The sequence below is a fragment of the Pararge aegeria genome, chromosome 1 (assembly GCF_905163445.1).
Source record: "Pararge aegeria chromosome 1, ilParAegt1.1, whole genome shotgun sequence".
NCBI lineage: Eukaryota > Metazoa > Arthropoda > Insecta > Lepidoptera > Nymphalidae > Pararge > Pararge aegeria.
Window position 1 is genome coordinate 18,491,616 of NC_053180.1, and position 27,031 is coordinate 18,518,646.

At 36.4% G+C, this 27,031-nt stretch overlaps 2 protein-coding genes across 3 annotated transcripts in view; one reads left to right on the forward strand and one right to left on the reverse strand.

The window, feature by feature from the left end:
* Positions 1-14,862, forward strand: part of LOC120637235 (putative ferric-chelate reductase 1 homolog) — a 40,273-nt gene extending 25,411 nt beyond the window's left edge. Inside the window, exons 2-13 of one of the 2 annotated variants that reach the window (XM_039908962.1) lie at positions 1,876-1,984; positions 2,330-2,512; positions 5,365-5,537; positions 7,187-7,340; positions 8,294-8,768; positions 9,273-9,444; positions 10,308-10,365; positions 11,444-11,597; positions 11,915-12,007; positions 12,227-12,339; positions 12,959-13,078; positions 14,346-14,862. In XM_039908962.1, coding sequence (XP_039764896.1) covers positions 1,889-1,984; positions 2,330-2,512; positions 5,365-5,537; positions 7,187-7,340; positions 8,294-8,768; positions 9,273-9,444; positions 10,308-10,365; positions 11,444-11,597; positions 11,915-12,007; positions 12,227-12,339; positions 12,959-13,078; positions 14,346-14,474 — 1,920 coding nt within the window. In that variant the 5' untranslated portion in view covers positions 1,876-1,888 and the 3' untranslated portion in view covers positions 14,475-14,862. The remainder of the gene's footprint in view (positions 1-1,875; positions 1,985-2,329; positions 2,513-5,364; positions 5,538-7,186; positions 7,341-8,293; positions 8,769-9,272; positions 9,445-10,307; positions 10,366-11,443; positions 11,598-11,914; positions 12,008-12,226; positions 12,340-12,958; positions 13,079-14,345) is intronic. The other variant, XM_039908971.1, reaches the window with a different exon arrangement.
* Positions 14,863-17,942: 3,080 nt separating this feature from the next.
* On the reverse strand, positions 17,943-21,130 carry LOC120625871 (DNA polymerase epsilon subunit 2). Its single transcript, XM_039893125.1, has 3 exons — positions 20,805-21,130; positions 19,940-20,113; positions 17,943-19,428 (listed from the first exon to the last, which is right to left on the reverse strand). Exons 1-3 carry the CDS (start codon positions 21,020-21,022, stop codon positions 18,243-18,245), a joined length of 1,578 nt encoding a protein of 525 aa, XP_039749059.1. The 5' UTR covers positions 21,023-21,130; the 3' UTR covers positions 17,943-18,242.
* Between the last annotated feature and the right edge of the window lie 5,901 nt (positions 21,131-27,031).

The following is a 27,031-nucleotide window of genomic DNA, read 5'->3' on the forward strand; positions in this document are numbered from 1 at the left end:
AATTTAAATCATGTGTAGGAGATATTTTTCTACCCGGCGAAAGGATAAAATTGTATTTTCATACAGCTTTATTTACTCTCCGAGCGTTGAAAAGTAGATATCATATCCAAATAATATACCTGTTATAATAAACGGGGATAAACAACTCCTATTCCCAGTGGCTGTGCTTTACCACGTGGACACGTTAATTTTCATCCCTTGTCAGGGTATATAACTTTTGTCACGTGCCTATGGTAGCCGTGCAGGGGGACAGTTTGGAATATATCCTCGATCTGCCCGGCTAGCATGGTCAGAAGACAATTTTCCCTGGGGAAAGGATACCAATTTATCCTTTCCCACAGCTTTATCAAACGTTAGATTGTCGCACAAGTGGAAATAGTATCCAAACAAAATATGTGTAATAATAAACGGGGGTAAACTCCTGTACCAAATTCTCGGACTTTAGCAGGTGGACACGTTAATTATATTCCCTGTCGGGGCATATAATCGGGGGATATAATTTTTGTCTCCTGCCTGGGCTAGCCCTGCTGATCCCGATTCCTTCTCAATTTAAATTACAGAAGTTACATTAGTAAAAAAATGATTAGGAAAAATAAATTAAGTGGTATTTATGAAAAATTTGCTGCCACACTTTTCGACTGTGTGTCACAAATCTGCTCGACAAAGCAATGTTATCAGCCTAGGTACTTTAGGAACGTCAAGATAGAAAAAGTCAAAGCAGTATTAAAATATGCTAACTATAAGCGAAGCAATCACCAATGGTGACGACTTCAGTGCGGCTGTCTATCGAGTTAGCTTTGTTAAAACTGGCCAAAAATCGAAAAGAAAAGAAAAAGTAAAGTAAAAAAAATTGTTGGCAATTCACCCGTAAATAATGCAATTATTTATGTATATCCTGCAAGCCCTCAAGGTTAGTCCACATTCAGGTGGACCCTTCACTTTTACCGTGACCTCACTTCCGCGTTCGCAAGTGTGCACGCCTTATTGCCGTTATAGTGCGACGCTAAACAATGCTTATGTTAGGTATATCATGGGGTGTATTTGGCAATACCAAGTAGTACTAAAGGTTTAACCTGTTAAAACTATGCTACTGTATAAAGTGGAGGTAAATTTTGTGTATACAAACTTTAAACGTAACCAAATTGTCAGAACTCAATTGCTTTTCTCCGGGGAATAGTGTAAAACAGTGAGTGAACTTGACGAGCTTTTCTGATATTTATTATTGACTGAAGCGATAATAGAATAGCTCTCTAACTTTTCCAAGTTGTGAGCGTTCTTTCTGAATATAACTTGCTTTAACGTTACTGGAGAAACTTGCTTTAACGTAAATGAAGACTTCATGTCTGTGTTCCCCCCAATGTTCTCAAAGGCGTAAGGGTCTACCAATCTACAATCGGCTAGAGTGGAAGAATACGGCCTAAACCCTTTTACTGGCCCAGCACGGCTAGCATGGGCAGGAGACAATTATCTCCCCGGGGAAAGGATGAAAGGATAAAAATGATCTTCCCACAGATTTATCAACTCTCAGAGCATTGGCGCACAAGTGGAAATAATATCCAAATAATATACCTATGTGTTATAATAAACGAGGGAAAACTTCTCCTATTTAATGTTCCCGTGCTTTAGCAGGTGGACACGTACGTTACGTAATACGTTACGTTTAAAATTTTGTCTCTTGCCTGTGCCTTGGACTGCAGGTCCGGAAAAACCAGCCCCTTTTTCCTGATGTTAGCAGTCTCCCGTAGTATATTTGTACCAGGGTCGCATAGTCTTTAAACGAAATTTGACCGATAACCAGTTCTCTTCTAACTTATTAAATTGCGCCATATTATTTAATTCGTATTAACTAACTAATGATTATTTACTTTGTTCCAGATAACAAGAAACGATGTTGCCGCGGAAAAGAAACATGAGGTTGATGCTGGTAGCACTGTTATCACTCGTCAAATACACACACCAGTATGGATCTGGAGCACCGCCATTGGTAAACCTTATTTTTTTAACCAAATTCCAAAAATGGCGTAAGTTCTCAACTCGATGGGATTTTTTCGCCGTTTCTTGGCTGATTAGAATGTTTTTTTATAATACTCCGGTTCGAGTGTTTTTAATAAGGTCAATAATTAACACCATTGTGAACTACGATCATTAATAAAAAGATTGTGAACGACAAAATTGTAATAATAATGTTACAAAATAATCAAAAAAAAATACTTAATCATTAAACCGACTACAAAATATTTATCTTAGCGTTCCCGGTTCTAGTCTGTACTGATAGTAGGAACAATAATTTTTGTTTAAATACACTTAATGAATCGTTCCTTCCCCACAGGCCTGTCTTGATCAAATCCCAAGACACAACGGCATTCAAGCCCAAACATCAGTGCCCCCATATGCAATCTACACATCGACGGCACAAGTAAGACAGGGAGACACCCTGAACGTTACCATCGGCAGTCCTTTTGGAGCCCCCACGCCTATCGGAGGTTTCATCTTACAAGCTAGAGAAATACAGGTAAATATTCCACGTATTGTTCCTTACGAGTACCTTTTTTTCACTTCATTGCAAACCATAAACCGTCTGCAAAAGGCCGACTTATTGCTAAAGCATTCCAAGCTGTTTTTAGATGCTTGAACACACTTAGTATACCATCAACAATAACATCAGAAGTGGGATGTCCAAATTCCCACACAGCCATTATTTTTGTAGCCCTCACATCTCTTGGAGAAAAGCCATAGAAATACAAAGTTAGCAAAGTCCGCGTTAACTTGCTACTAGCTTAACTATTGATAAGATTATAAAACATATAGAAATAAACATATAGATTTCAATAAAAAATAAAGTTTAGCGATTGGGCAACTATTGGCATATACAAAAGTAGAGATAATTTGTATGAGCTCTATAGTGAAAAACAATATAACCATACTCCAGCTTTCCTACAACACGTAAAAATGTACTCTAAAACGTTTAAGAACGTTTGCTTTCATGCTAAGTCGCTATACTTTAAGGATCAAATCATAAAATCGGATAACAAAGTACAAACAACCTGGAAAATTGTTAATAATGAAACTGGGAAAGCTAAATCTCGCAACGTAAACTTTGAATTAATTATTAATGATAATAAAGTTACCGCTGACAGTGAGGTTGCAAGTACCTTTGAAAACTTTTTTCAGAGTGTTCCTATTTTGTTGACTGATTCACTTAATTCTTCACCTACTGCAGCTCAAGAGTTTATTGAGGAACACCGTTAATGAGTGCAACGTTTTATTTAATTTTAAACATATATCTGCATATGATATAATAAAGAATTTTAAGTTGTTGAAACAGAAAAAAACCGGTGATTTATGGGGTATGTCTGTAATGGTAATATCTAACATTATAGACGTTATTGCCCCTTACTTAGCCATACTTTTTAATGAATGTGTTGATAGAGGTACTTTTCCAAATTTAATGAAACATAGTAAACTTATACCTCTATTTAAATCTGGCAATAAAAACGACATTAACAATTACAGACCCATTTCAATCTTACCAGCTCTTAGTAAGGTCTTTGAAAAAATTATATTAAATCAACTTTTGAATCACTTCAATGTAAATAACTTACTACATCCGGAGCAGTACGGTTTTACTAAAGGTCGTAGCACCACGGATGCAGGCGCTAAACTTTTAAAACATGTGTACGATGCCTGGGAACGTTCGCAGAATGCCATTGGTGTTTTTTGTGATCTATCCAAGGCATTCGATTGTGTCGATCATAAAACCTTGCTTCTTAAACTAGCCCATTATGGTATCAAAAACGTTGCACTAAATTTGGTTGCCTCTTATCTCAGTGACAGAACCCAAAGGGTTTGCATAAAAGACATTAAGTCGCAGGGGTCGGCTACGTCAATGGGTGTCCCACAGGTGTATTTTTGGTGTATATAAATGATCTACCACACCATGTCAGTGAAACCTGTGACATTGTACTGTTTGCTGATGATACATCTCTAATTTTTAAAACTGATAGAGGTAGAGACAACTCTGACGATGTAAGCCGTGCTATGTCGCATGTGTCGCACTGGTTTACTGTCAATAATTTACTTTTAAATGCAAAAAAAACTAAGTGTGTGAAATTTATTTTACCAAATGTAAAGAAAGTTAATAAAAATATAATAATAAATGGAGAATCACTAAAAATGGAAGATTCCACAGTTTTTCTGGGCATGACCTTGGATTGTAAGCTTCAGTGGGGTACCCATATAGATACACTAGCAGGTAAACTAAGCTCGGCTGCCTACGCCGTCAGGAAAATTAGACAGATTACTGACGTAGAAACAGCAAGACTTGTTTACTTCGCGTACTTTCATAGTGTGATGTCTTACGGGATCTTATTATGGGGCAAAGCTGCTGATATTGAAACTATATTCATATTGCAGAAAAGAGCTGTACGGTCAATATATAAACTTAAATCACGTGAATCCCTCCGTGAAAAATTTAAAGAAATTGGTATACTTACGGTAGCCTCACAATACATTTATAACAATATAGTATTTGTAAGACAACATATTAGTCTTTATAAACAAAAAGTGGATATAAACAGTCGACTTACAAGAAATGGTCATAAATTAGTGACATCTGCATATCGTCTGCGAAAGGTGCAGAAGTCATTTGTGGGATTGAGTATACGCTTTTATAATATGATTCCTAAGGTAATTTTGGACCTACCAATGCATAAGTTTAAAGAATGTGTTAAAACACATTTATTATACAATTGATGAGTTTCTTAATGACAAGGTTGCTTGGAAGCATCCGGCTCCGCTTTCATCTCTCACAAGATAGAAAAATGAATGTTAAAATATAAAATGTAAATTTTTGATGTTGGAAAAGAGCAACTGCTGAGTTTCTTGCCGGCTTCTTCTCGGTAGAATCTGCCTTCCGAACCGGTGGTAGAGTCACTACACACGGACAGACTTGACGTTTCAAAAGTGCTTGTATTAGGCCTACTTGAAATAAATGAATTTTGAATTTGAATTTTGAATTTTGAATTTTTGAATTTTGAAGATTACTGTAAAAGGCGATGTAATTTTTTCCTATCGTAATGTACACAAAACTTCATTACGATAAGCCAAATTTTATTTTTAAGTTGATAATTTTAAGGAATTAAATAAAAGGTTTCATCCTTAGGTCCTAAAGTCCAGGCTTATTTAGTTTCGTGACTGGTATCGACCATTTTGTCTGTAAGGATTGCGATCCGTAAATTAAGAGGTACCTAATGTAGAACGAAGAGTTCGAAATAACCCGAATAATTTGATTTTATGTCAGAGGTATTTTTGTGAAGATAATGTATAATGGAATAGGTTTTGAATACGCGTTGTCTCGATTTACAGGACACAAACAAAATAGTGGGTAGGTTCACCAAAATACCCGACCCAGGAGTGGCACAAATAACCAGCTGCAGGGGACAGAACGATACAGTCACCCACACCTCGCCTGATGAGAAACCGCCTCTGAACTTCATGTGGCAAGCGCCAAAGGACTTCTTGGGCGGGGTCGAGTTTAGGTAAGACAAACTACCGTCAAGCAACACCGATTATAATTTATGGGCATATATCAAATTAACTAGCCAACCGCCTCGTCTTCGCACGGTCGCAATGTAGCTACTAATGTGGGACAGTTTGGCGTAACTAGTACAATTCTGACTTAGGTTTACTCAGCGTTTGCAATGCAAACGAACATTTTTGCAAAGTCGCCTGTCTATGGGTAATCGGTATTCGTCGTGTGCTCAGAAAGTATTGAACTTAAAACCTCACATTTTTACCATCGCATTGAACGGCGAGCCTACATGTCGAAGGTTTGCACTGCTCGGTCTGTTAGAAGCCGAAATGCCATCAGAAGCCGAAACCAGAAGCTTCCATCTTCACGTCTATCTTGCATCTACTTTACATGAAGGACTTTACATGAGGACTTATATACTAGGATTTCAGAGATACGTCATAAAGTCAAACCCCACTGTCCCTTCAAACGAGGATAGACAACCAGGACGGTGGCATGATTTTTTAACAATTTTATTTAATTTCGCTATCCCGTTAAAGGGAACGCGTTCAACGGGGACAACGGGACTACGTATCGACTGGAAGAGCCGTTCAGTAAGGTTACCTGAATGTAAGGATATTAAAATTGATTGCCTTACATACTTCATGTATATTTTTTCTTATTCATCAAGTAGTTAGTATATGGTCCAGCACATAAATAATTAATTAAATACATATACTACGACAATACACTCATCGTCATCGAGCCCCAAAGTAAGCGTAGCTTGTGTTATAGGTACTAAGATAGCTGTTGAATATTTTTATAAATATAATACACATAAATACTTATAATATACAGATTAACAGCCAGGCACTGAAAAACAATCATGTTCATCACAAATAACATTTTCCAGTTGTGGGAATCGAACCCACGGCCTACGACTCAGAAAGCAGGCTCGCTGCCCACTGCGCCAGGCGGCCGTCATAACATAACTTAGAAACCAAGTAGATTAATAAAATAAAATATTAACTCACAACGAAAACATTTTGCTGTGCTCTCGTTACTTCTTAAACTTGTAAACTACAGTTATTAATTAGATACTCGAGTTTTATATTTTCGACCGACACACCATTGTTCAAACATTTTCTTTTTTTGTCGCGATCTTGGGAACCGCTAAACAATTGTACAAATATTTAAAGATCTTAAGATTAATTCACTGAACTGAAACCTACGTTGCTCCTTATTAAATAAGCATTTTTGCTGTGTAACATATTGATAACTTCGTTTTCAAACTCATACTTATTGCATAACTTTGTTGTATTTTTACTGGTATTCTTCGGACGCGGCTTGTATTTAAATGCACTATTAAATTTTTAATTAAATTTATCTGCAATATTTAAAAAAAAAAAATTACTTTTAACTAAATTCGTATAGTTATGAACGTGGGAAAAAATTCTAAGGATTTCAGTTCCGCACTTAATCTCAAATTACCTTGAGCTAAAAACCTTGAGTCGAGAGTTTATCTTAGTCTGCGAGTTAATATGATGAAGCTACTTTGGACTTCCGAATTAAATTTTTCTAACGAGAAGAATCAAAAATGCTATTTTATAGTAGGTACCTAACTCCCTATTTTTTGCGTATTAATTACCTTAAGCCTTTGTGATTGTTTTTCGACAGAGCTACAGTAGCCCAAGGTTATGCAACATTCTGGAAGAACGTGGAATCGCCGCTAGTGGAAGTGGTAACGCCTGAAACGGAGATCATGACCACCGAACCCTCGTACACCACGAGGAGGCCTTTGCACGGCCCACCAGTCATCATGGAGAATAAGGTTGGTAAACGAGATTTTAATTATAAAATAGAGAGAAGACCCGGATATAAACTAAATGAACATTTAACAAAGTCCTTCAGGCTGTATAGTTGACTGTACCTAAGTTCTTCTGAGCAATCCTTTTAAACTTATCCTAATACTAGCTGTTGCCCGCGACTTCGTCTGCGTTTGTGTTTGTTTTTTGAGACACATGGACGTTAAATTTAGGTTTAGTTGTACGGAAATTTTTAAGTTGTATATTCTAATATAAAAAAAAAATCTACTCGCATAAACAATATCTGAAAAGAACTGTCTGACCAGTCTCAGCTCCTCCTATCACTTACAAAAAATAGTAATCGTTATAGGACGAATCGAAATCGCATTGTTAGTTGATTTATATGCTAAAGGTTAACGAAGAACATTTCTATCATTTTTTATATAGTCCTTGTGTAAAATCGTCAAACTTTTTCATTACCTCTCCCAAAGGAACTGACCTTAATTTCGGGATAAAAAGTATCCTATATTACTTCTATTACCTCCAAGAATATTTTTCCAAATTTTCATGATGATCGGTTCAGTAGTTTTTGCGTGAAAGCGTAACAAACAAACTTACATTCACATTTATAATATTAGTAGGGATAGGGATTAGATACTTCTTTTAATACTAGTAGGTAGAGCTCCTCCGGGGAAGTTCTACCATCATGCGTATTTCTGTCGCTAAACAGCATTATTGTGTTCCGGTCTGAAGGGCGTGGTTGCCGGTGCAATTACAGGCGCATGAGACTTAACACCTACGCCTCAGTTTGATGGACACAGGGCGGAAATTCGAAGGGCGTGTTTTTGCATGCGTGCGAAGCGTTACTTTGTTAATAAGCATTGGTTTTTCACCTAAAATCAGGTGAACTATCTGCTGCTGCTGCCGTCAATTATTACTTTAAAAAAACACCAATATAAACTAAGTGTAATTCTTTCAGCCAACTACAACACCGGCTCCATTTGACCTAATCTACCAAGGATGCGCGGACACCAAACTCTGCTTCGGCGTACCCCAAAACTGCATCCAAAGTGGAAACTGCAAAGCAATTGTCGCTATATTCGTTGCTGGAGACACTTACACCTTCGAAATCCAGGGAAGTGACAATCCAAAGTACGTCGCAGCTGCTCTGAGTATGGACAACAAAATGGGAGACGATAGCGCGATGGAGTGTGTTAGGAACGATAACGGAAGAGTCAACCTCTTCACGTCTTGGACCTATCCTAAAGTTGAACCTTACGTCAGAAGGTCGGATTCGCCTCAAAACATAGTGCAGCTGTTGGAATCCTCGACTATTGATGGCAAATTGTATTGTAAATTCAAGAGAGATACCGTTTCGACTGTGATGGGACAGACTTTTGATTTGGCGAACAATCGGTACAATTTAATGGTTGTTTCTGGGAATTCTATGAAGGGTGAGTTTTATTGTTGCACTATACGTAGCTAAGCTAAGCTTTTTTTACTTACTAACATTATTTACTTACTTCCTTTATATACTTTAGAACATTATGGACTCACTCGCTTTATTTGCTAACGTACATTATTTACTTACTTTCTTTATATTCTTAAGTACTACAGAGCACGAGAGAGAAATAAATTTTACTTTTTTCTATAGAAAATAGTAAAATTTATTTCCTAAGTAGTACTCAAGTAGTACAAAGGAAGTGAGTAAATAGTATAAAGCGCGTAAGTAAATAATGAACGTTAGTGTTTAAAGCAAGTAAATAATGTACTCAAGTATATAAAGTGCGTACGAAAGTAAGCGAATAAATGAAGAAATAAATTTTACTATTTTCTATAGAAAATAGTAAAATTTATTTTTTCATATGGGTCTACTAAGGGAATCTAGTTTCTAGGAATAAAAACATATAAGGTTTATATAAATGTTTATTTAAACTCGTGTTTTTTTTAATTCGCAGAGGCAGACAGAGTTGGTTTCCACGGCCTGGCGTACGAAGCGACTGGGCAACCTCTTTCATTAGCCTCGGTAGGCACTGCCGCCGGTGGCTCCAAATTACTGCTAAAACTGCACGGCAGCTTCATGATAATCGCTTGGCTGGGCGCCGCGTCACTGGGTATTGTGCTGGCAAGGTGAGCTGACGCGAAATATATTCATCATTCACTCGTTGTTTTCTATTTAACCATAATTTTACAACTATGACGTCTGATTTTAAATAAATATGCAGTCTAAGTGGAGCAAACGGTGAAAAAATTTTTTATCTGCACTTAACGACGTACCGAAGCGTAAAATTTAATATTCCCTTTAATTTTTTTTTTTTAAATAAATAATAAACATACTACGACAATACATCGCCATCTCAAAGAAAGCGTAGTTTGTGTTGACTGAAGAATATTGTTATGAATAATTTTTATTAGTGTTTCACCTACTCTTGGAGGAATTATCAATTTACAGTCGCTATAAGACTGATGTGAAAGGCATATACTAATTTCGGCATCGACGGCAGCAGAGCCGTAGCTTAATTGGAGAAAGCGCTCAGGCCGCGATTGCCAGAGAGTCGCAGGTTCAAATCATGTCGGTTCCAAAAAATTTTATATGCATTTTAAATTTATAAAATTGTTATAAATAATATACAGATCTATATAGCATAAGTATTTATGTTTATATAATATATAAAGATACAGATAAATTGGGATGACTTTACTGGTAGGATTGAAATTAGCCGGGGCTGTAGCTGGCCACCTAGCTAAACTTGATACCTACTTTCTAAAGCGAACACCGCTGTGTCGTCAAATTATACCATTACAATCCATTGGTAGACATAGAACTACCCTAAAAACTCCCGTTTGCTCATGCCTAACTACCCTTCAGTACAATCATAAACTTTCCATAGTGACCTACATGGGCAGGAACAAATACTTTATTTAAATTATCAATTACGTTACATTGATAGTAATATTAGGTTTATTTCATTTAATTTTATTTTATTTTACAGATATTTCAAAAAAACCTGGGACGGAAAAACACTTGGAGGCGTCGACATTTGGTTTGCAGTAAGTTGATTGTCCTATAATGAACTAAGTGAAAAAATCATTATAATATGAATAGTTAAAAAATAATTTTAATTAATTATTAATGATTATTCTTCAACCTCATGATATTTAGTTGGGGCTACACGGTACTACAAAATACATAATCATTTAAATCATGTTACCGGACTTTTTGCTATATTGCCTCAAAAAATATAGATATATAGGTAATCTTTATTCAAAATCCTTCATAATAAATCCAGGTTACTAAATAAAGTAGCCCCTCGTTGTTAATCTGTTATGAGAAGGATCTTTTCCAGTAACACAGAATCTTAGTTGCCCTGACGTGGCGGCTTAAAGTCTAAAACTTATTTGAAACATAACAGAATACCCGGATGCATATTCATCGACATCTTTCGACTGTTAATTGATAGTGATTCTTTTTAAAAGTAATAAAGATTAAAGCAGTAAAAAAACCTAAAGAGCCATTAAGTATAAAGATAATAAGAGCAATTAAATAAAGGAAAGATTTAAATATCGGAAAGAAGCAGGGATTACTTTGCGGAAGTTCATGATTTACTCCGGAAAAAGCACTAGAACCTAGATATATAAACGTTAATTGATAGTGAGTAGGGATTCTTTTCAAAAAGTAATAAATAGTAGAGCAGTAATAAAAACTAAGGAGAAATTCAGTACAATAAAGGAAAGATTTAAATACTGGAAAGAAGAAGGCGTTACTTTGCGGAAGTCCATGATTTACTCCGCGAACGGTGTAATTTACAATTTCTTCAATCTATACTCTACATCAAATAGATCTTACACAATATACTCCCCACGCAAGTTTTTCTCCGACACCGGAGCATCCTAATTGTAATAAATATTTTCTATTTCTATTTCTGTCCTCAGGAGATTTTAACTTTACGATGAACCATTACACCGTACCGATTCTTCTTCTTTTCGCTGAGTATAGCAAATGAAACTGAATTTTAATTGTAGGAAAGAACTATCTAATATTTAACTCACGTCCCTAGAGGTATTTGCCGCTCCTACAATAAAGATGTAGAAGTAGGAATGTTCTGTAACTTCGACATTTGTGTTCCAGTACCACAGGATCCTGATGGTGCTGACGTGGGTGCTGACCGTGGGCGGCTTCATCCTGATCCTCGTGGAGGTGGGCGGCTGGCAGACCACGGGCGACAACCCGCACGCCATCACTGGCATAGTCACTGTGCTGCTGTGCTTCATACAGCCTATTGGTACGTCCACAAGCGAACACCGAATATTATTCGGTTTAACCTTTACCGAACTGGATATTTGGTTTACCATTACATTGCTATGCCGCGTAAACAGGTTCTATCACGTACGCTTCGTGTCACTGAATTACTACAACACACGTTCAGAAATTGTCTTGCGTTAAAATGAAAAAAAAATGACTATGATTCCGTTTGTCCAAAAACAATATGATTTTGGACGTGAATCTTACTATAAACATGATTAGAGCGAGCGATAAGTTTTAGTTTTCGAGCCTTATCTTGTCTAGGTACAATTTAATGAAAAGTGATATTTATTTCAGGAGCATTCTTTAGGCCGCACCCCGGTACTAAGAACCGGCCCATATTCAACTGGCTTCACTGGTTCGTTGGAAACTCCGCACATATCTTAGGAAGTGAGTTTTTGATTAACAAATTATTTATTAATTTAAAGTCAGCAACGCATTGTTTGCTTTTCTGGTGCTGCAGAAGTGGCTTGCTCGTCTGTACATTTTTTTAAAATCTAATACGAGAATTTAAAATTCTTTCCACTATGGAGGTTTTAAAATAATTTGAAATTGGAACATTCATATTTCTGAGGTCATTTACAAATGCCAACTTTTGAATGTCCCCAGTCGCAACGATATTCCTGGCAGTGTACCTGCAGAAGGCGGAATTACCGCCGTGGACGGTGTTCGTGTTAACAGCGTACGTCGTGTTCCACGTGTTGACTCATGTCGTGCTATCGGTGAGTACTTACCTACCTAGTCTATTTTTAATCACCGATGCAAAAACGATGTGTCTGTGTGTGGCGTGCGTGTGTTTGTGTGTGCGATTCAATTTTATTAATTGTTTCACTATTAGTTGTCAAGTGTTATTCCCGATTTCTAAAATAAAAACATGAAAGTTTTAAATTTTTCTGTATATGACATACAAACAAACCACTATTATTGAGACTTTTTTCCAAACGTCCATACTTTGTCCATCCAATTTTAAGTCAATAACATAAAAACTATTTTGGTCACAGAACCCGAGAAACACGATACATGCCTTTTTGCTTTTTATGTTCTTTGTTTTGTAATATATTCATATAAAACCATTGATAGCATAGTGATAACCTCCCTTGTCATGTTCGTTTTATTCAATTAAATATCGTTTGCTTTAAGGGTGAAGGAAAAAAACGCGTCATTACAAAACGTGGGCGTCGGAAATCTACCAATCTGTACCTAGCCAGCTGAGACAATTTAGTGGGTTGATTATGATGAGGAATTAATTATAGCCAAGGGTCCCGCATTTATAATTTTTTTCGTTGTACTATATTTCTCGAGGCCAGTGAGAGGAGTTTAAATTTGTTATTATGATTCTAGCTTACGGTTTGTGTATCCGAGGGTCGGATAAGCAACGGCAGAGTAAATTCCTTCCCAATGAAAGACATGTTGGGCCAGTCCCGACAGATCACAGCGGTCGACAGGAGTACAGATGCTCCGGTGAGAATGGAGACTCTCCTTCTCTCTTCTCTTCCCTTTTACGCATTTTCTCTTATTCACTTTTCTGTCTAATCACTTTCTTCAATATTAATTTAGCTGCTTGATCTTTTCTTTCCTTTCTGTTTGTACAATGTACTCTTTTCGTCTCTATCTTTATTCTACTTCTTATATTCTTTCTTCTCAATTTATGAGTTCTTATTTAAAAGATTTTCTTTTATGGTTTATAATTTTGCACAAACTAATTTTAACATCACTAATATTTTGAAAAACTTTACTTCCCTTCTCACTTATTTGCTTCTACTCACTTATATATCTTTGCACGTTGGAAACGTCTTACTAATTATTGACTGCTTATGCAGTTTCAAGCAAAAGTAAACAAAGGCTGAGCTTAATCGACCAGTCGACACTTAGATGATACTCCGGTGATAACACAAGTTCTCTCTCTCTGTAACCTTTTTCTTATTCAAATTCTTCTGTTTTGTTTCAAATTTTTCAGGGGTAATGAGTTGAAAGATACTCTTCTTCAGAGACTATTAATGTTAATTGGTTAAAGCTTGAAAAAAATCTGTTTAGCACTTTTTGTGATTAGCGCTTTCAAGAATGGCTTGCTTATAGTATGGATTGCCTTGCCCTCTACTGGTTTATGGTTAATGTTCGAGTACGGATCACGAAGCCTGGGTGCGATACAATGTATTGGTGTTTGTCTTTTATGAAATTCCCTACAGAGCTATAAAAGGCAGGGTACATTTACCTACATATATTCACTATTCAGGCGACTAAACGTAATACCTTAATAATTGGTAAAAAAAACCATGAAAATAAAAATTTATAAAATTACTAGCTGTTGCCCGCGACTTCGTCTGCGTTTGATTTTGTTTTTAAATTATTCAATATCGCTAAGCCTTAAATGAGTATAGGTAGTATATATATATATATATATATAAAACATGTGACTGTCAATTATAGACAAATAATTTGCAATAAGATAAAATTGCGACTATAATTAAAGATCTAAGCTTTCCTATCTCTTAAGTTGGACCAGACTGCTCACGGTGTGCCAATTTAATTTAAAATCGGTTAAGTAGTTTAGGAGTCCATCGCGGACAAACATCGTGACAGGAGATTTATATATATTAAGATTAAATTCGGTGTATTCGGTTAGATCCTAAAGCGAGTGCGAAAGACGCTACGCAGCAGCGGTATCTATAATTGTTGTGGTGTAGTCTTATTTTTTTTCTATTAATTTATTTATTGTTTTTGTTTCCAGTTCTCGGGCTTCAGGAAGCATCTGCTTGGAGTGTACGCACCAATTATACTACTGTTCGTGATAGCTATGATCTGCCTCGTGGCATTGGCTCCCATTGGTAGCACCTACAATAACTTGATGGGCGCTTAATATCTAAATTATTAACGGCCGAATACTGAAACGCCGCTTAATTTTTGAGGATATCTTAAACATCCAGGCTGAGTTCTGAAGTCTATCTACGGAGAACAAACTCTGTGTATATAAAGAATCCCTCAAGAACCGTAAATTTTTCAACAACGCACACTTCACTCTGTTTCATCATATTAACCTATTACCGGCCCACTACAGAGCACGGGTCTCCCACAATGAGAAGGGGTTAAGACCCCCCCTCTCCTCCTATTTTGGTGAGTTATAATTATCTGACATTATAGCTCGACACTTTTTCGACTTGTCATATAAGACGGTTCTCTTTACCTCTCCTTCCAAGGCTCAGTCTGAAGACAAAGTTGTGTCTGACATAAAAGTCTGATGTGTTAAAATCTGATCTGAAATAGATACTCTATGGATCGCGGCCTGGCACAGATAACGCTCAATTAAAGTTTAAGATGCCACTCATTTTAAGCAGCATTTCTGTTTTCTAGGGTTTATTGATATGAATTTAGGTCGCGCCAAACTTCTAGTAGCATTGCGATTATAGTACCCACGAGAGAGATAACAAAAAGCCGCGTCGCAGCCTGGGTGACTGTTTTATGCCCAGTGGGCTTACTACGCCGCCGGTTTTTTCTAGTATCACCATTTCGAGTTAATTTCGTTCACTACGTTAGTGTTCACTTTGTAAATATGATTAAAATAAAACTTAGTTTGGAAAAAAAACACTATCGCGGTACGATTCCTTAACGAACACGATACGACTATAGCTGCTACACGGCTATAGAATAGCCAGGAGAAAAAAAATATATCCCTGAATATATCTCCTGACAAGGGCTAAAACGAACGAGTCCCCTGCCAAGGTCGGCAACAGAGAATCGTAGATGTTTACCCCCGTTTATGATTAGCCGTATCATATAAATAAAATTATCTTTTCTGTTGTCGTGCTTTGGCAGGTGGACAAATAAATTTTATCCCTTGTTAGTGGAGATTTAATTGGGGTATAAACTTTTTGTTTCCTGCTTCATGCTACGCGGAAACTCAGGGAGAACAAGAAGTTCAGCGCGACCTATTGGTAATTTATGAGGGTTAGAAGTGGAACAAATAGTATTCAAGAATCGATATATTATCCGTTATCGAGAACGATCAAAGTTTCCGTCCAGTTTATTGAATGTTGTAATAATTAATTATTTTTACATTTTACCTCCAGTTTCTGAAAGGCTTGTCAACTCAATTGTCAATTATAAAAATAGCAGTCAAAGTTGTTGGAATGTTGCCATTCCATCCCACATCCCAGTAGCTTTTTGTTTGCTAAAACGTCGGGCATCGTAATGTGACATTGAACTTGGTCTGCATTATTCGTGGCTATTATGTTACCACTACAATGCGAAGTAATAAACAATAAGCTTTGATAAATCTGTATAATAACTATTGTCATTTATTTAATCAAGAAAATACTTAATCTATTGTTGGATTGATCTACGATTAATAGGTTGATTTACTAATATATTATTTTAATTTATGTTTTTCAGCAACTGGAGGGTTAGATATACATAAAATAAAATAGCAGTATCTATACAAGTAATTTATCTCATCGAGTCTGTCCAAAGAGAACATTAGATATAGCAATGAGATAATATTACAAAGTAATTTCCAATGTCGTTATTAATTAATTTAAATGTATATTAATTTTCCCATTTAGGCTTATTGCAAGTAACCTTGAATAAAAATTTACTAACGAATTTCATAACGGGTTTTTGGCATGTTTGATTACAATCAGTTCAATAGAATAATAAAAATACATAGAAATATTAATTTATTGTCAAAGCTATGAATGCGCATGTTAGGTATGTGGAGATCAAATCACGGCGTCTAATCTGCGTTCGCAGTAGCTTTTAAATTTGCGTCCAACGTATCCAGGTCGCAGACGCGTAGGATAGCTCTAGGTTGAAAAATCCTTGTGACAGGTCGTACGCTGAACGCGCCGGTATATGGAAGCTCTTGATTCGATTGTACGCTGGGCTCGACGGCTTGTTTTAGGAAGCCGTGTGATGGCCGTTCACTGGTTCGCGGTCATACGCTGGTCGCAGTCGTGCTAATTTGCGGAAGCCTTGTAATTGATCGTACGCTGGTCACTGACGCGCCGGTTTACGGAAGCCTTGTAATTGGTCATACGCTGTTCGCAGACCTGCTGTTTTCTGGAAGCCTTGTAATTCGTCGTAAGCTGGTCGGTTTAAAGACGCCTTGTAATTGGTCGTACGCTGTTTGAAGACGCGTCGGTTTACGGAAGCCTTGTAATTGATCATACGCTGGTCAAAGACGTGCTGGTTTGCGAAAACCTTGTAATTGGGCGTACGCTGCTCGCAGACGCGCCCGTTTTAAGAAGCCTTGTTATTGGTCGTAAGCTGGACGCAGAAGCGGCACCGCAAACGCTGCTTGGACGCCTTTTTTATTTTAATTTTATTATCAATAGTTAATGCAAATAGCTTGGAGTATCTACAAACAATTTATTATTAACGCTCACGTTCTAACGTCACTAACATCACGCTCTAAAGACCTTAGAAGCATGCGCGTAGGCGACGCAATGGGTCGCAGAATATCGGGCTAAAGTTTGTTCGAGAAAAACTACTTATACGAATTTGTAGGTACGCCAACGAAGTTGCAGGGAACCGCTTGTTATTTATAATTGAATTCTATACTAAATATCGTTATCTGAACAAAATATGAATATGTGAAATGGCTACTAATTTATAACTTAAGTCACCGACAACTAGAATATTAAAAAAAAATGTAAATACAGATTTATTAAAACACAGTAAAAAGGGTTTTTTATCTTTATAAGTACCTACCTACCTAATTATTACTATACAATATTGCCAAAAACTGCGATATTTTATGTTAATATTTAAAAGAGAACGCCCATTGTAGATGGAAATCCAACGCTAACAAAGTTAAACTAGAGCAACACTTCGCAGGGCATACACGGATCACGTCCTATCCTAAAGTAATTTAGTACAGAGATATATTGTATCCTAGAGGACAAAGAATAGTTTTAAATCAGACAAATTTAAAAATAATATATTTTATTAACGATCGCGATACTAAGATAAACGCGGGCGCAGCCGCTGACACAGCTAGTCCTAATACTATTATAAATGGAAAAAATTGTATGTCTGGATGGATGAATGGATGGATGTTTGTTACTCTTCCATGCATAAACTACTACTGAAATAATAAGACTGTATTTTGGAATGGAGATAGATTATACCCTGGATTAACATATAAGCTGCTTTCATCCAGGGAAAATGTTTGAAGACCGGTTGGCGCAGTTTGCAGCGACCCCGCTTTCTGAGTCAAAGGCCGTGGGTTCGATTCCCACTATTGGCAAATGTTTGTGTGATGTACATGAATGTTTTTCAGTGTGTAGGTGTTTATATGTATATTCTAAGTATTTATGTATATTATTCACCAAAATATTCATCAGTCATCTTAGTACCCATACGGTTCCCGCACGAATCATGAAAAACCAAAAAAAACAACGAACGAAACCGCGGGCAACAGCCGGTAATACATAACTTATACAGTTAACCAGAGTATAATCTATATCCATAGTTTTTGCGTGAAAGAGTGAAAAACATCCATCCATCCATCCACACTTAAAAACTTGCGCATTTATATTTAGTAGGATTATCAAAAACAAATCAACAGTTTCTTACATAATATCACAGTTAAAACCCTCTTTAAGGCGTTAGACTTATTTCGACAACGTTTTCAAGTATCCTCGTTAGGTATTTGCGAGTCCTCAACCATTCTAGTTGCAGGTATGTACACTTTAAAAGAATACTCAGTACGAGGGAACGACCCTGGATTCACTACCTGGCAGTTTTGATACATTCTGGTGTACGGCTGGAAGTGATCAGAGACTACCACCACATCTGGCATGGGATACAAATTTAAGGCCTCTGCATTCTTCCAATACACTGGTTGTACACCTAGCGACAACGGTGACAAAGTACACTGGCTCAGCAATGTTTTCGTCAAATGGTCGGGTATATCACCAGTTTCAGGAAAATGTATTGAATTTCTACACATTTTAGTAACTAAATCCTGTCTTATAACAACTATTTCTTGCGTACAGTACTGTATTCTACAAGGATTTGATGTAAAAATTACAGAGTCACCCAATTTGTCTCTTATGTCTTTTGTGATAGAGTTCGGAATTGCTGGTCTGGGTAATATGTTTGGAGCGACTGGATCACCTCTGCCTGGTACGAATATAAACTTGCATGAATCTCTTAGTTTAGTGAATGGATATAAAATGTCACTTAAGTTATTTAAAGCGGCTTTCAATTGTGTACTATGTTCGTAGCCATATGGACATGATAAAAATTCACCTAAAAACACTATAGCTATTGGTGGAAAATCATTGTAACCAGAGAATAAAGTTTTCAATTTAGATATCACTTTGAGATTGTCAAACCAAACATCAGAAAGAAAAATTATCATCCCATCCTCATTTTCTTGCTCAATCTTGAGTAAATTCTGTGAATTTTTTAATAAACTTTTCGACTTGCCTCCAAAAGTGTTCAAATTTCCAAAAAATGGTAGCGAAGCAGCTCGACTTTCTGAAGGAGGTAAAACTAAGCCCATAACATGTAAAACTTTATCATCAAAATATCCTTCAGCAAGAACGAAACTGCTTTCCGTAAAAAGTCCAGAATGATATCTTGTTTGTGTCATATCTAAAAGGACACTGCCTGTAGGATCCTCTAGATAGAACTTCCCTTCGGTCAATTGCGTCAAAAGGCCCAGTACGATGACATCATCTACTCTGCTTGATGAACTTTGTAACACCTCTATCTTGCGTAACTGGAATTGGTTTTCGCTTTCCATAGTAGATAATATTTCCTTGGCAAATAATTTGTTTCTTATAGTCCTTTGCCATATTATTGTATACCTGCCAATCAATTGTTTTTTTTATAATACACGTAATATTGATGATAATGTTTATTCTATATAGATAAATTAAATAATAAGATAATTATTTTATCACAACTTTACCTATGATATAGTAATACAGGATAGGTTAGATATGATACTTTTAGAACTTTGTCCTACAGGCATGGCAGTGGCGTGCACTTCATGCATGCGCAAAAGCACTGCATACCCTAAAATGGCTATATAACTCGTGTAGGAGGATTATTTTTGCCATTTTATGCAATTTTCCTGCCGTATGCATTCTGCTTCTGCTTGCGGCTCAGGTTCGCCTGGTCCCTGGAGTCACGTCGACCGGCTACGATCTATTGTGACACTGCCGTATGCATACCCTGGTAAGAAATCCAGTGCATGCCACTGAGGCATGGACAGCCTTTTAGCCCAGGCTAAGACTTAAAACATTTGAATTGATTTTGATGGGACTTTCACAGGCAGGTCATGAACTTTGTAATAAGTAATTTGTAACATTGTACCTGTCTATTAAAAACTGTGCTTTCCACTTAGGTTCAGGGTACAAATGGTTAACAGCATTGACGTCTTTGGAGAACCTCTTTCTCTCATTATCATAAATGAGTTTTGGAATATTGAATGCATCTATAATATTGAGTACAGTCTCTGTTTCCTCCAGACCTGAAGATGAACATTCCCTGCAAAGACAATTTCCTGTGATTAGATAAGTAAAACTGACAAAACCATCAAATTAACACATTTTTAGTGACATATGTGTATGGTATAATATTTTTTTTTTATTACTGGGAACTGTAAGAGCTTAGTTATGGTAGTTGTGATTGGACCTTACTATTTCCTCAAAGCCCCGAGATGTCAAGCTTGTTGTTTATGTCTGTCTTGGTTATTATCACTAACAATAATGATTGGGTCATTATTGTAACTAAAGGTTGAATCATACATGTGAAGAGTATATAGCGGGCAAGAAATAGATGCAGTGCGGATAATAGTAGCGTTGCTCTCTTCAAGCGTAGCGATAGGCCATAGTGTGAAGTTGACTTACTATATGCTTAGTATGTACCTATATGTTTAAAACAAGGTAGCATGGCAATAAGGTATGGTGTTTAGTGCCTCAATAGATTAGTGTGCAGTGATTCAAACACAATCATTGTCCACAGTATTCCGCAATTTAACTGCTGTGCAATTGGGTCTAAACCAGTTCAGTACAGCTTGATTGAGCGAAGCTCTCTCTCCGTATCTCTTCTAAGAGAGGCCCAGCAGTGAGATATTAATATGCCTTATTTTGATTGATCATTAATTTTATTTGTAAAATTTCCGTCTCCTTTACATATCTATGTTTTGTAGGTTAAATGAAAATAAAAACTCAGTTACCTGTATGCAACTTCCAAGTGCTGCTTTTCTAGCACGGGTTGCGAAAGACATTGGTGTAGAAGATGCGCAATAAGTTTATCAATCATTTTCTTTCGCTCTTGCTGAGACAAAGCAACCAACTGCTCAGCTACAAAAATACTTGCTTCTCGTCTCATAGTAAAACCACTGAGTTTGAACGCATTATTCACTTCACTGCGTGTTTTTTGAAGTTCCGCCATGTTAATTGTTGATTTTCACAAAAAATAACTAACAATAACCTTTCACAAGTAGGTAACTCAATTCTTTCATTTAAACTTTTGAACAAAAGTAAATAGTAAATACCGCCAAAAGTTTCCCTTGATTTGACATTGACAGTTTTAGTCAATCCTACTACCGCTGACAGTTTCTGATGAAGGAGTTAATCTATGTTTAGAAAAATACCTCTGGAAGGGCGGGAAACTTCGTACATGGCGGACGCGGTTTTTTCAAATTTTTCTTTTATTTTATTGTAAACTCGTTTTGAAAAGGATTTGGTGTTGTTTATATTGTACATATTGTAGTATTAGTGTCATTCTCATAGTAGTTAGCTGTTTATATAGGTAAGTTCTTCAAAATATTTTATTGGAAATTTTAAACTTTTATGGGGGATCGGCCCCCCGACCCTGGGGGAACAATACCCCCAGGGTCTGTAAATATTCCATCTAAGATGGATATATTAATCTCAGCGGTTGAGTCGTCAATGGACACGGACGCATCTGCTGTGTCCAATGCCGAACAAACGCTAAAACGAAAAATTTTTTCCCGCGTTTGTACGATGTGCAAGAAAAAAAAAAGGAAAGGCAAAGCAAATTATGAAAAGGATAAATTTAATGACTGCATGTGCGAATCACATACTGATGATGTTCCGAATCGCCCTAACAAAAATCCAAATATTTCTCCCAACCACAAACCAACTGAACCCACTTCTCCCATTGATAATAATAAACCATCATTATCCACCATACCAACAAATGTACCAACTCGAGTGCCAATTGGTCGTGCTCAGTATCAGAAATCTGACAGTGCCCCATATGTGGTACATGTTAACAAAGAATATGAAAATAGTGATAGTTCCACAACCCTACATCCCATAACTTTTGGTCGCTTTTTGCAACGTAACAAATTTGATGGTGTTGTGAATGGTAGTCTCAAACGTGTGGGTAGGAATCGCATTAGTATGGCGTTTTCTTCCTATATGGATGCCAACAAATTTTTGTTGCATCAAAGTCTTGGCTTGGAAAAATATAGCGCCTTTATACCTACCTTCAATGTAACACGCATGGGTGTAGTAAGAGGTGTTCCAAATGATTGGTCTGACGAGGAGATATTGTCAAACATAAATGTGCCACTGGGTTGCGGTCCTATAATTAAAATCAGGCGTATTAAAAGAAAAGTCACTGTAAATAATGTAAATCAATTTATTAGTACTGGCACTGTAATTATAACTTTTGACGGACAAGTTCTGCCTACCCGGGTGTACATGTGTTACACTGCCTTATCAGTGGAATTGTACATTTATCCAACTGTACAATGCTATCAATGTTGCCGTTTTGGTCATGTTAAAAATCAATGCAGGTCTTTGCCAAAATGTTATAAGTGTGGTCAAGGACACTCTGGTGACACTTGCCAAGTTGAAGAGGAGGATTACCGGTGTTGCTTATGCAACGGATCACATCAAGCCATTGATAAAAAATGCCTAGAACATAATAGACAGAGAGCAATCAAAGAAACAATGAGCAAAAGTTGTACTTCATATATGGAAGCAATTAAGATGCATCCACCAGTTTCAAAGATGTCATATGCCGAAGCTTTGTTTTCAACACCTGTGTCATCCTCTTCATCAAAGGACATACATAGTCCTCAAAACTCTAACCTTCCATCTTATTCAAAATCAGAGTCTCAGTCATATAAAAAAACAGTCTTTGCCAAGCCAAGATCACCGTCAAAGCTTGTTAAGGGCTATGACCGCTTTGCTCATTCTGATATAATAAAAGATCCTGTTTTCCCTAAACAAAAGCCTAATATTAATAATAACAATATTGAAAATAGCATGAAAATTGCTGACATTATTAAAATACTTATTCAACTATTATCACAATCAAACATAGTTACACCGTCCCACGTTGCCACAGTAATTGAAGCATTATACCACATCCCAAACAACAATGGATCACAGAGCCAATGTGGTTCAGTGGAATTGCCTGAGCCTCAACAGTAGAAAACACGATTTAATACATTTAATAAATAAACATGAACCTTTTCTCATATGTCTTCAAGAGACATGGTTGAGAAAGGAGTCATTATTTAAAATGCCAGGTTATGTTTGTGTCAGAGAAGATAGACCTGATGGGTATGGTGGAGTGGCCATACTCATCAAAAATAATCTGGCATTTACAAATATCACTCTCCCTGTACATAGCAATAACTTATCAGTTATTGCAGTTATTGTAAATAGTGTATGTTATGTGTCTATATATTTTTCTCGTCCTAGTAATGATATATTTAATGAAATCAATCAACTTTTAAATTTTTTGCCAAAACCTTATTTATGTTTAGGGGATTTTAATTCTCATCACATGTTATGGGGTTGTGCTACATCAACCTATTATGGAGAACAATTGTTAGAGTTAATTAGCTCACATAACTTGTGTATTTTGAATATGGGGTCTCCAACAAGGCTTGCACGGACACCTAGTGCTCCTGATTTGTCCATTTGCACTCCTGATCTTGCTTCATCTCTCCTTTGGTCAACTGCAGAGTCTACTTATGGTAGTGATCACTACCCGCTTATTATAACTTTTCCTTTTGAAAAACCTCCAAAACATGTGAAACAACCACGAATAAAACATAAACTTATTCATGCTAAGTGGAACTTGTATAGAGTAGCTGTTGAACAGAAAGTTAATAGTTTACCACCAATAAGTAGCTCTAACATATTAGAATGCTCACAAACATTAGCTACTGCATTGATTGCAGCTGCAAATGAAATTTTTCCATTAAAAATGTATGGTTCAGGATTTATTCCATCACCACCATGGTGGGATGCAGAGTGCACTAATGCAGTAAAACAAAGAAAGGGAGCAGAGAAGCAATATTGTAAAAACTTGACTGATGACAATTTTGACCATTACTTACAAATTGCCAATTCTACTAAGGAACTACTTAGGGTAAAGAAGTATGAAGGTTGGCGTAGGTTTTGTAAATCCTTAAATCCTAATGTTTCATCATCAATAGTTTGGCAAAATATTAGAAAGTTCAGATTTGCATTTAAAGACACACAACAGAATAAATTATCTCCAGCAATAGCAGAGCAAATCATGGATCGTTTAGGTCCTCCATATGTACCTGAATGTCCCATGGCCATAATGCCTCTAATAGTATCCAATAACAATTATTATAACAATTCAGATATGAATTCACCATTTACACTTATAGAACTGAAAGGCGTACTTTCATCAACGATAGATTCTGCGCCAGGTGAAGACGGTATTCCTTATTCTTTCTTGTCAAATCTTGACGACAATAGTCTTAGTTATTATCTTTCTTTAATCAATAATATTATAATTGCGGGTATCGTTCCTGAATCCTGGAGATCACAAACATTGATCTTATTACAGAAGCCGAACAAATCGAGTTCAGATCCAAAATCGTATAGACCAGTAGCTCTATCATCTGTGTTAGCTAAAACTGCTGAACACCTTATTAAAATCAGGTTGGAATGGTTTTTGGAACATAAAAAATTACTATCAAAAACACAGTTTGGTTTCAGGAAAGGTAAATGTACCCTTGACAGCTTGAGCATCTTTACCACAGACATCAGACTCAGTTTCTCCAAAAATGAATCAGTGGTTGCTGCCTTCCTAGATATAAATGCTGCCTATGATAATGTTAACATTTCAATTTTAAAGAGTAAACTGTTATCCCTGAATATTCCTAGCTTATTGATAAATTTTATTGTAAATATGTTATACGAAAGATATATAAAGTATTCAATAGGCCATTCCCAAAGTGAATTCATTAGTAGAACTGTATGGAAGGGCCTACCACAAGGTTCGGTTTTGAGCCCTATTTTGTATAACATTTATACTTACGATTTGGAAATTTCTGTATTGAGATATGCAAATGTTCTTCAATATGCGGATGATTTGCTTTTATATGTTTCTGGTCGATCATTAGATAATATCAGTGAATTATTAAACTTAGCTTTGAACGAGTTAAAGTCTTGGTTAGACAATAATGGTCTAGAACTATCACCATCTAAAAGCTCTGTTGTATTGTTCTCTCGGAAACGAATCCTCCCATGTATTCACATTAGTTACAATAATGTACCGCTAACAGTTACAGATAAATCAAAATTTTTGGGTGTTATATTAGATTCCAAGCTGACTGGGGTTCCTCATTGTGAATATGTTTTATTAAGGTGTGAGCGAAACTTAAATATCTTAAGGTGTCTTTCTGGAGTATGGTGGGGTGCACATCCTTTTACAATGAAACTGTTATACAATGCTTTGATCAGGAGCATTTTAGACTATGGGACATTCTTATTACACCCTGGTAACACAGGTGCAATTAAAAAGCTTGATGTCGTTCAGTCCAAGGCTTTGAGACTAGTTACAGGTGCCATGAAATCAACTCCAATAAACTGTTTGCAGGTAGAATGCTGTGATCCGCCCTTATATCTTAGGAGACAGTTACTCTGTGATAAATTTTTCTTCCGTACGTTACAGCTTATCTCCCATCCATTATTTCCAAAAGTAAAGCAACTTGCGGATCAGATTGATACCTGTAATTACTGGACGCATAAAGATTCACCGTGTCTTGTAAAAAGCTATAAAAAATATGAAAGCTTGGGAGCTCCCACTCATCGCAGTGTTACTCTGCCTTTATACCAATACAATTACAAAAATCTTATTGCGGTTCCCAAAATTAAATTGGATATAGGACTATTGAAAAATAGCCCTAATATAAAACAGGATTTTATTAATATTGTTAATAATGAATGGTCTGATTGGCACTGTTTATATACCGATGCATCTAAACATGGGAGTAAGAGTTGCGTGGGCGTTGGGGTCTACCATTCACAATACCAAGTTATACAGCAGATTAAATTTCCACCAGAAACATCAGTTTACACGGGTGAATGTTACGGTTTACTTAAAGCTATTGAATATATTTTAATTCTGAAAATACCAAAAACAATTGTATTTACAGACTCCCGAAGTGCTTTGGAGGCTATTATGGGATTTCCGTTTAAGTCTCATAAGCAGTCTCCAAATGTTTTTCGAATTAGAGATTTACTATATACATCTTCACAGAAAAATTGTAACATAGTGCTGGCTTGGGTTCCAAGTCATGTCGGCATTCCTGGAAATGAAAGAGCGGATCAATTGGCAAATGAGGCTATTCGCATAGGAGACATTGTACCATATACGAATCATTGTTCCGACTTGGCAAACCAAGCCAAGGTTTATCTGTATGAAGAGTGGGATAGGGTATGGAATAATGATAGTTCAGTTGGTAAACATTACAAGAAAATTCAAGTATCCATTCCGAGAAAACCTTGGTTTAGCCAATGCGTTTTTTCTAAAACAGTCACCTCTGTTCTGTGTAGAATGCGCCTGGGTCATGTTTGTACCCCGGCGCACTTGCACAGAGTGAAAATCGTTCCTGATCCTTTTTGTTCCTGTGGGGAGTATGGGGACTTAAACCATGTTTTCTTTACATGCCCTATGTATGATCGTTCTGCCTTTCTTGCTCATCTCGAATCATTAAACATTCCATTTCCCACCTCTATAATTTGTTTATTAAATATCCATTCGTATAAAGTTTATAAAATTGTATCTTTGTTTCTAGAAAAAAATGATATCAAACTATAGAACAAATCAATTTATAAAGTAGAATCAATCCCTATCCTTTTCCTATCCAAATAGTTAAGTAGATTAATCCTGATGTTTTATATTTTAAGTTTCCCTAACTTTTATTAAACATATAGACACCTGACATTGGCTAATCTCTGTAAAGCCAGAACAGAAAAAAAAAAAAAAAAAAAATACCTCTACATTTTTTATCTTATCCCAGCGAATGAATAAAAAGATTAGTTCGTTGACTTATCCGAATCAGCGTGTAATAAATATAAACTGGTTGAATGTGAGTTCGAAACTTAAACTCGGTTTTTTACAAAAGATACTATAAACATTATTTAGATAGAG

Excerpts from the sequence above, each read along its gene's own strand:
- LOC120625871 (XM_039893125.1), bottom strand. The coding sequence starts at position 21,022 with ATGGCGGAACTTCAAAAAACACGCAGTGAAGTGAATAATGCGTTCAAA. Across the intron at positions 20,114-20,804 it reads CACTTGGAAGTTGCATACAG|GGAATGTTCATCTTCAGGTC; the intron begins GTAACTGAGTTT and ends TTGTCTTTGCAG. Across the intron at positions 19,429-19,939 it reads GCACAGTTTTTAATAGACAG|GTATACAATAATATGGCAAA; the intron begins GTACAATGTTAC and ends ATTGATTGGCAG.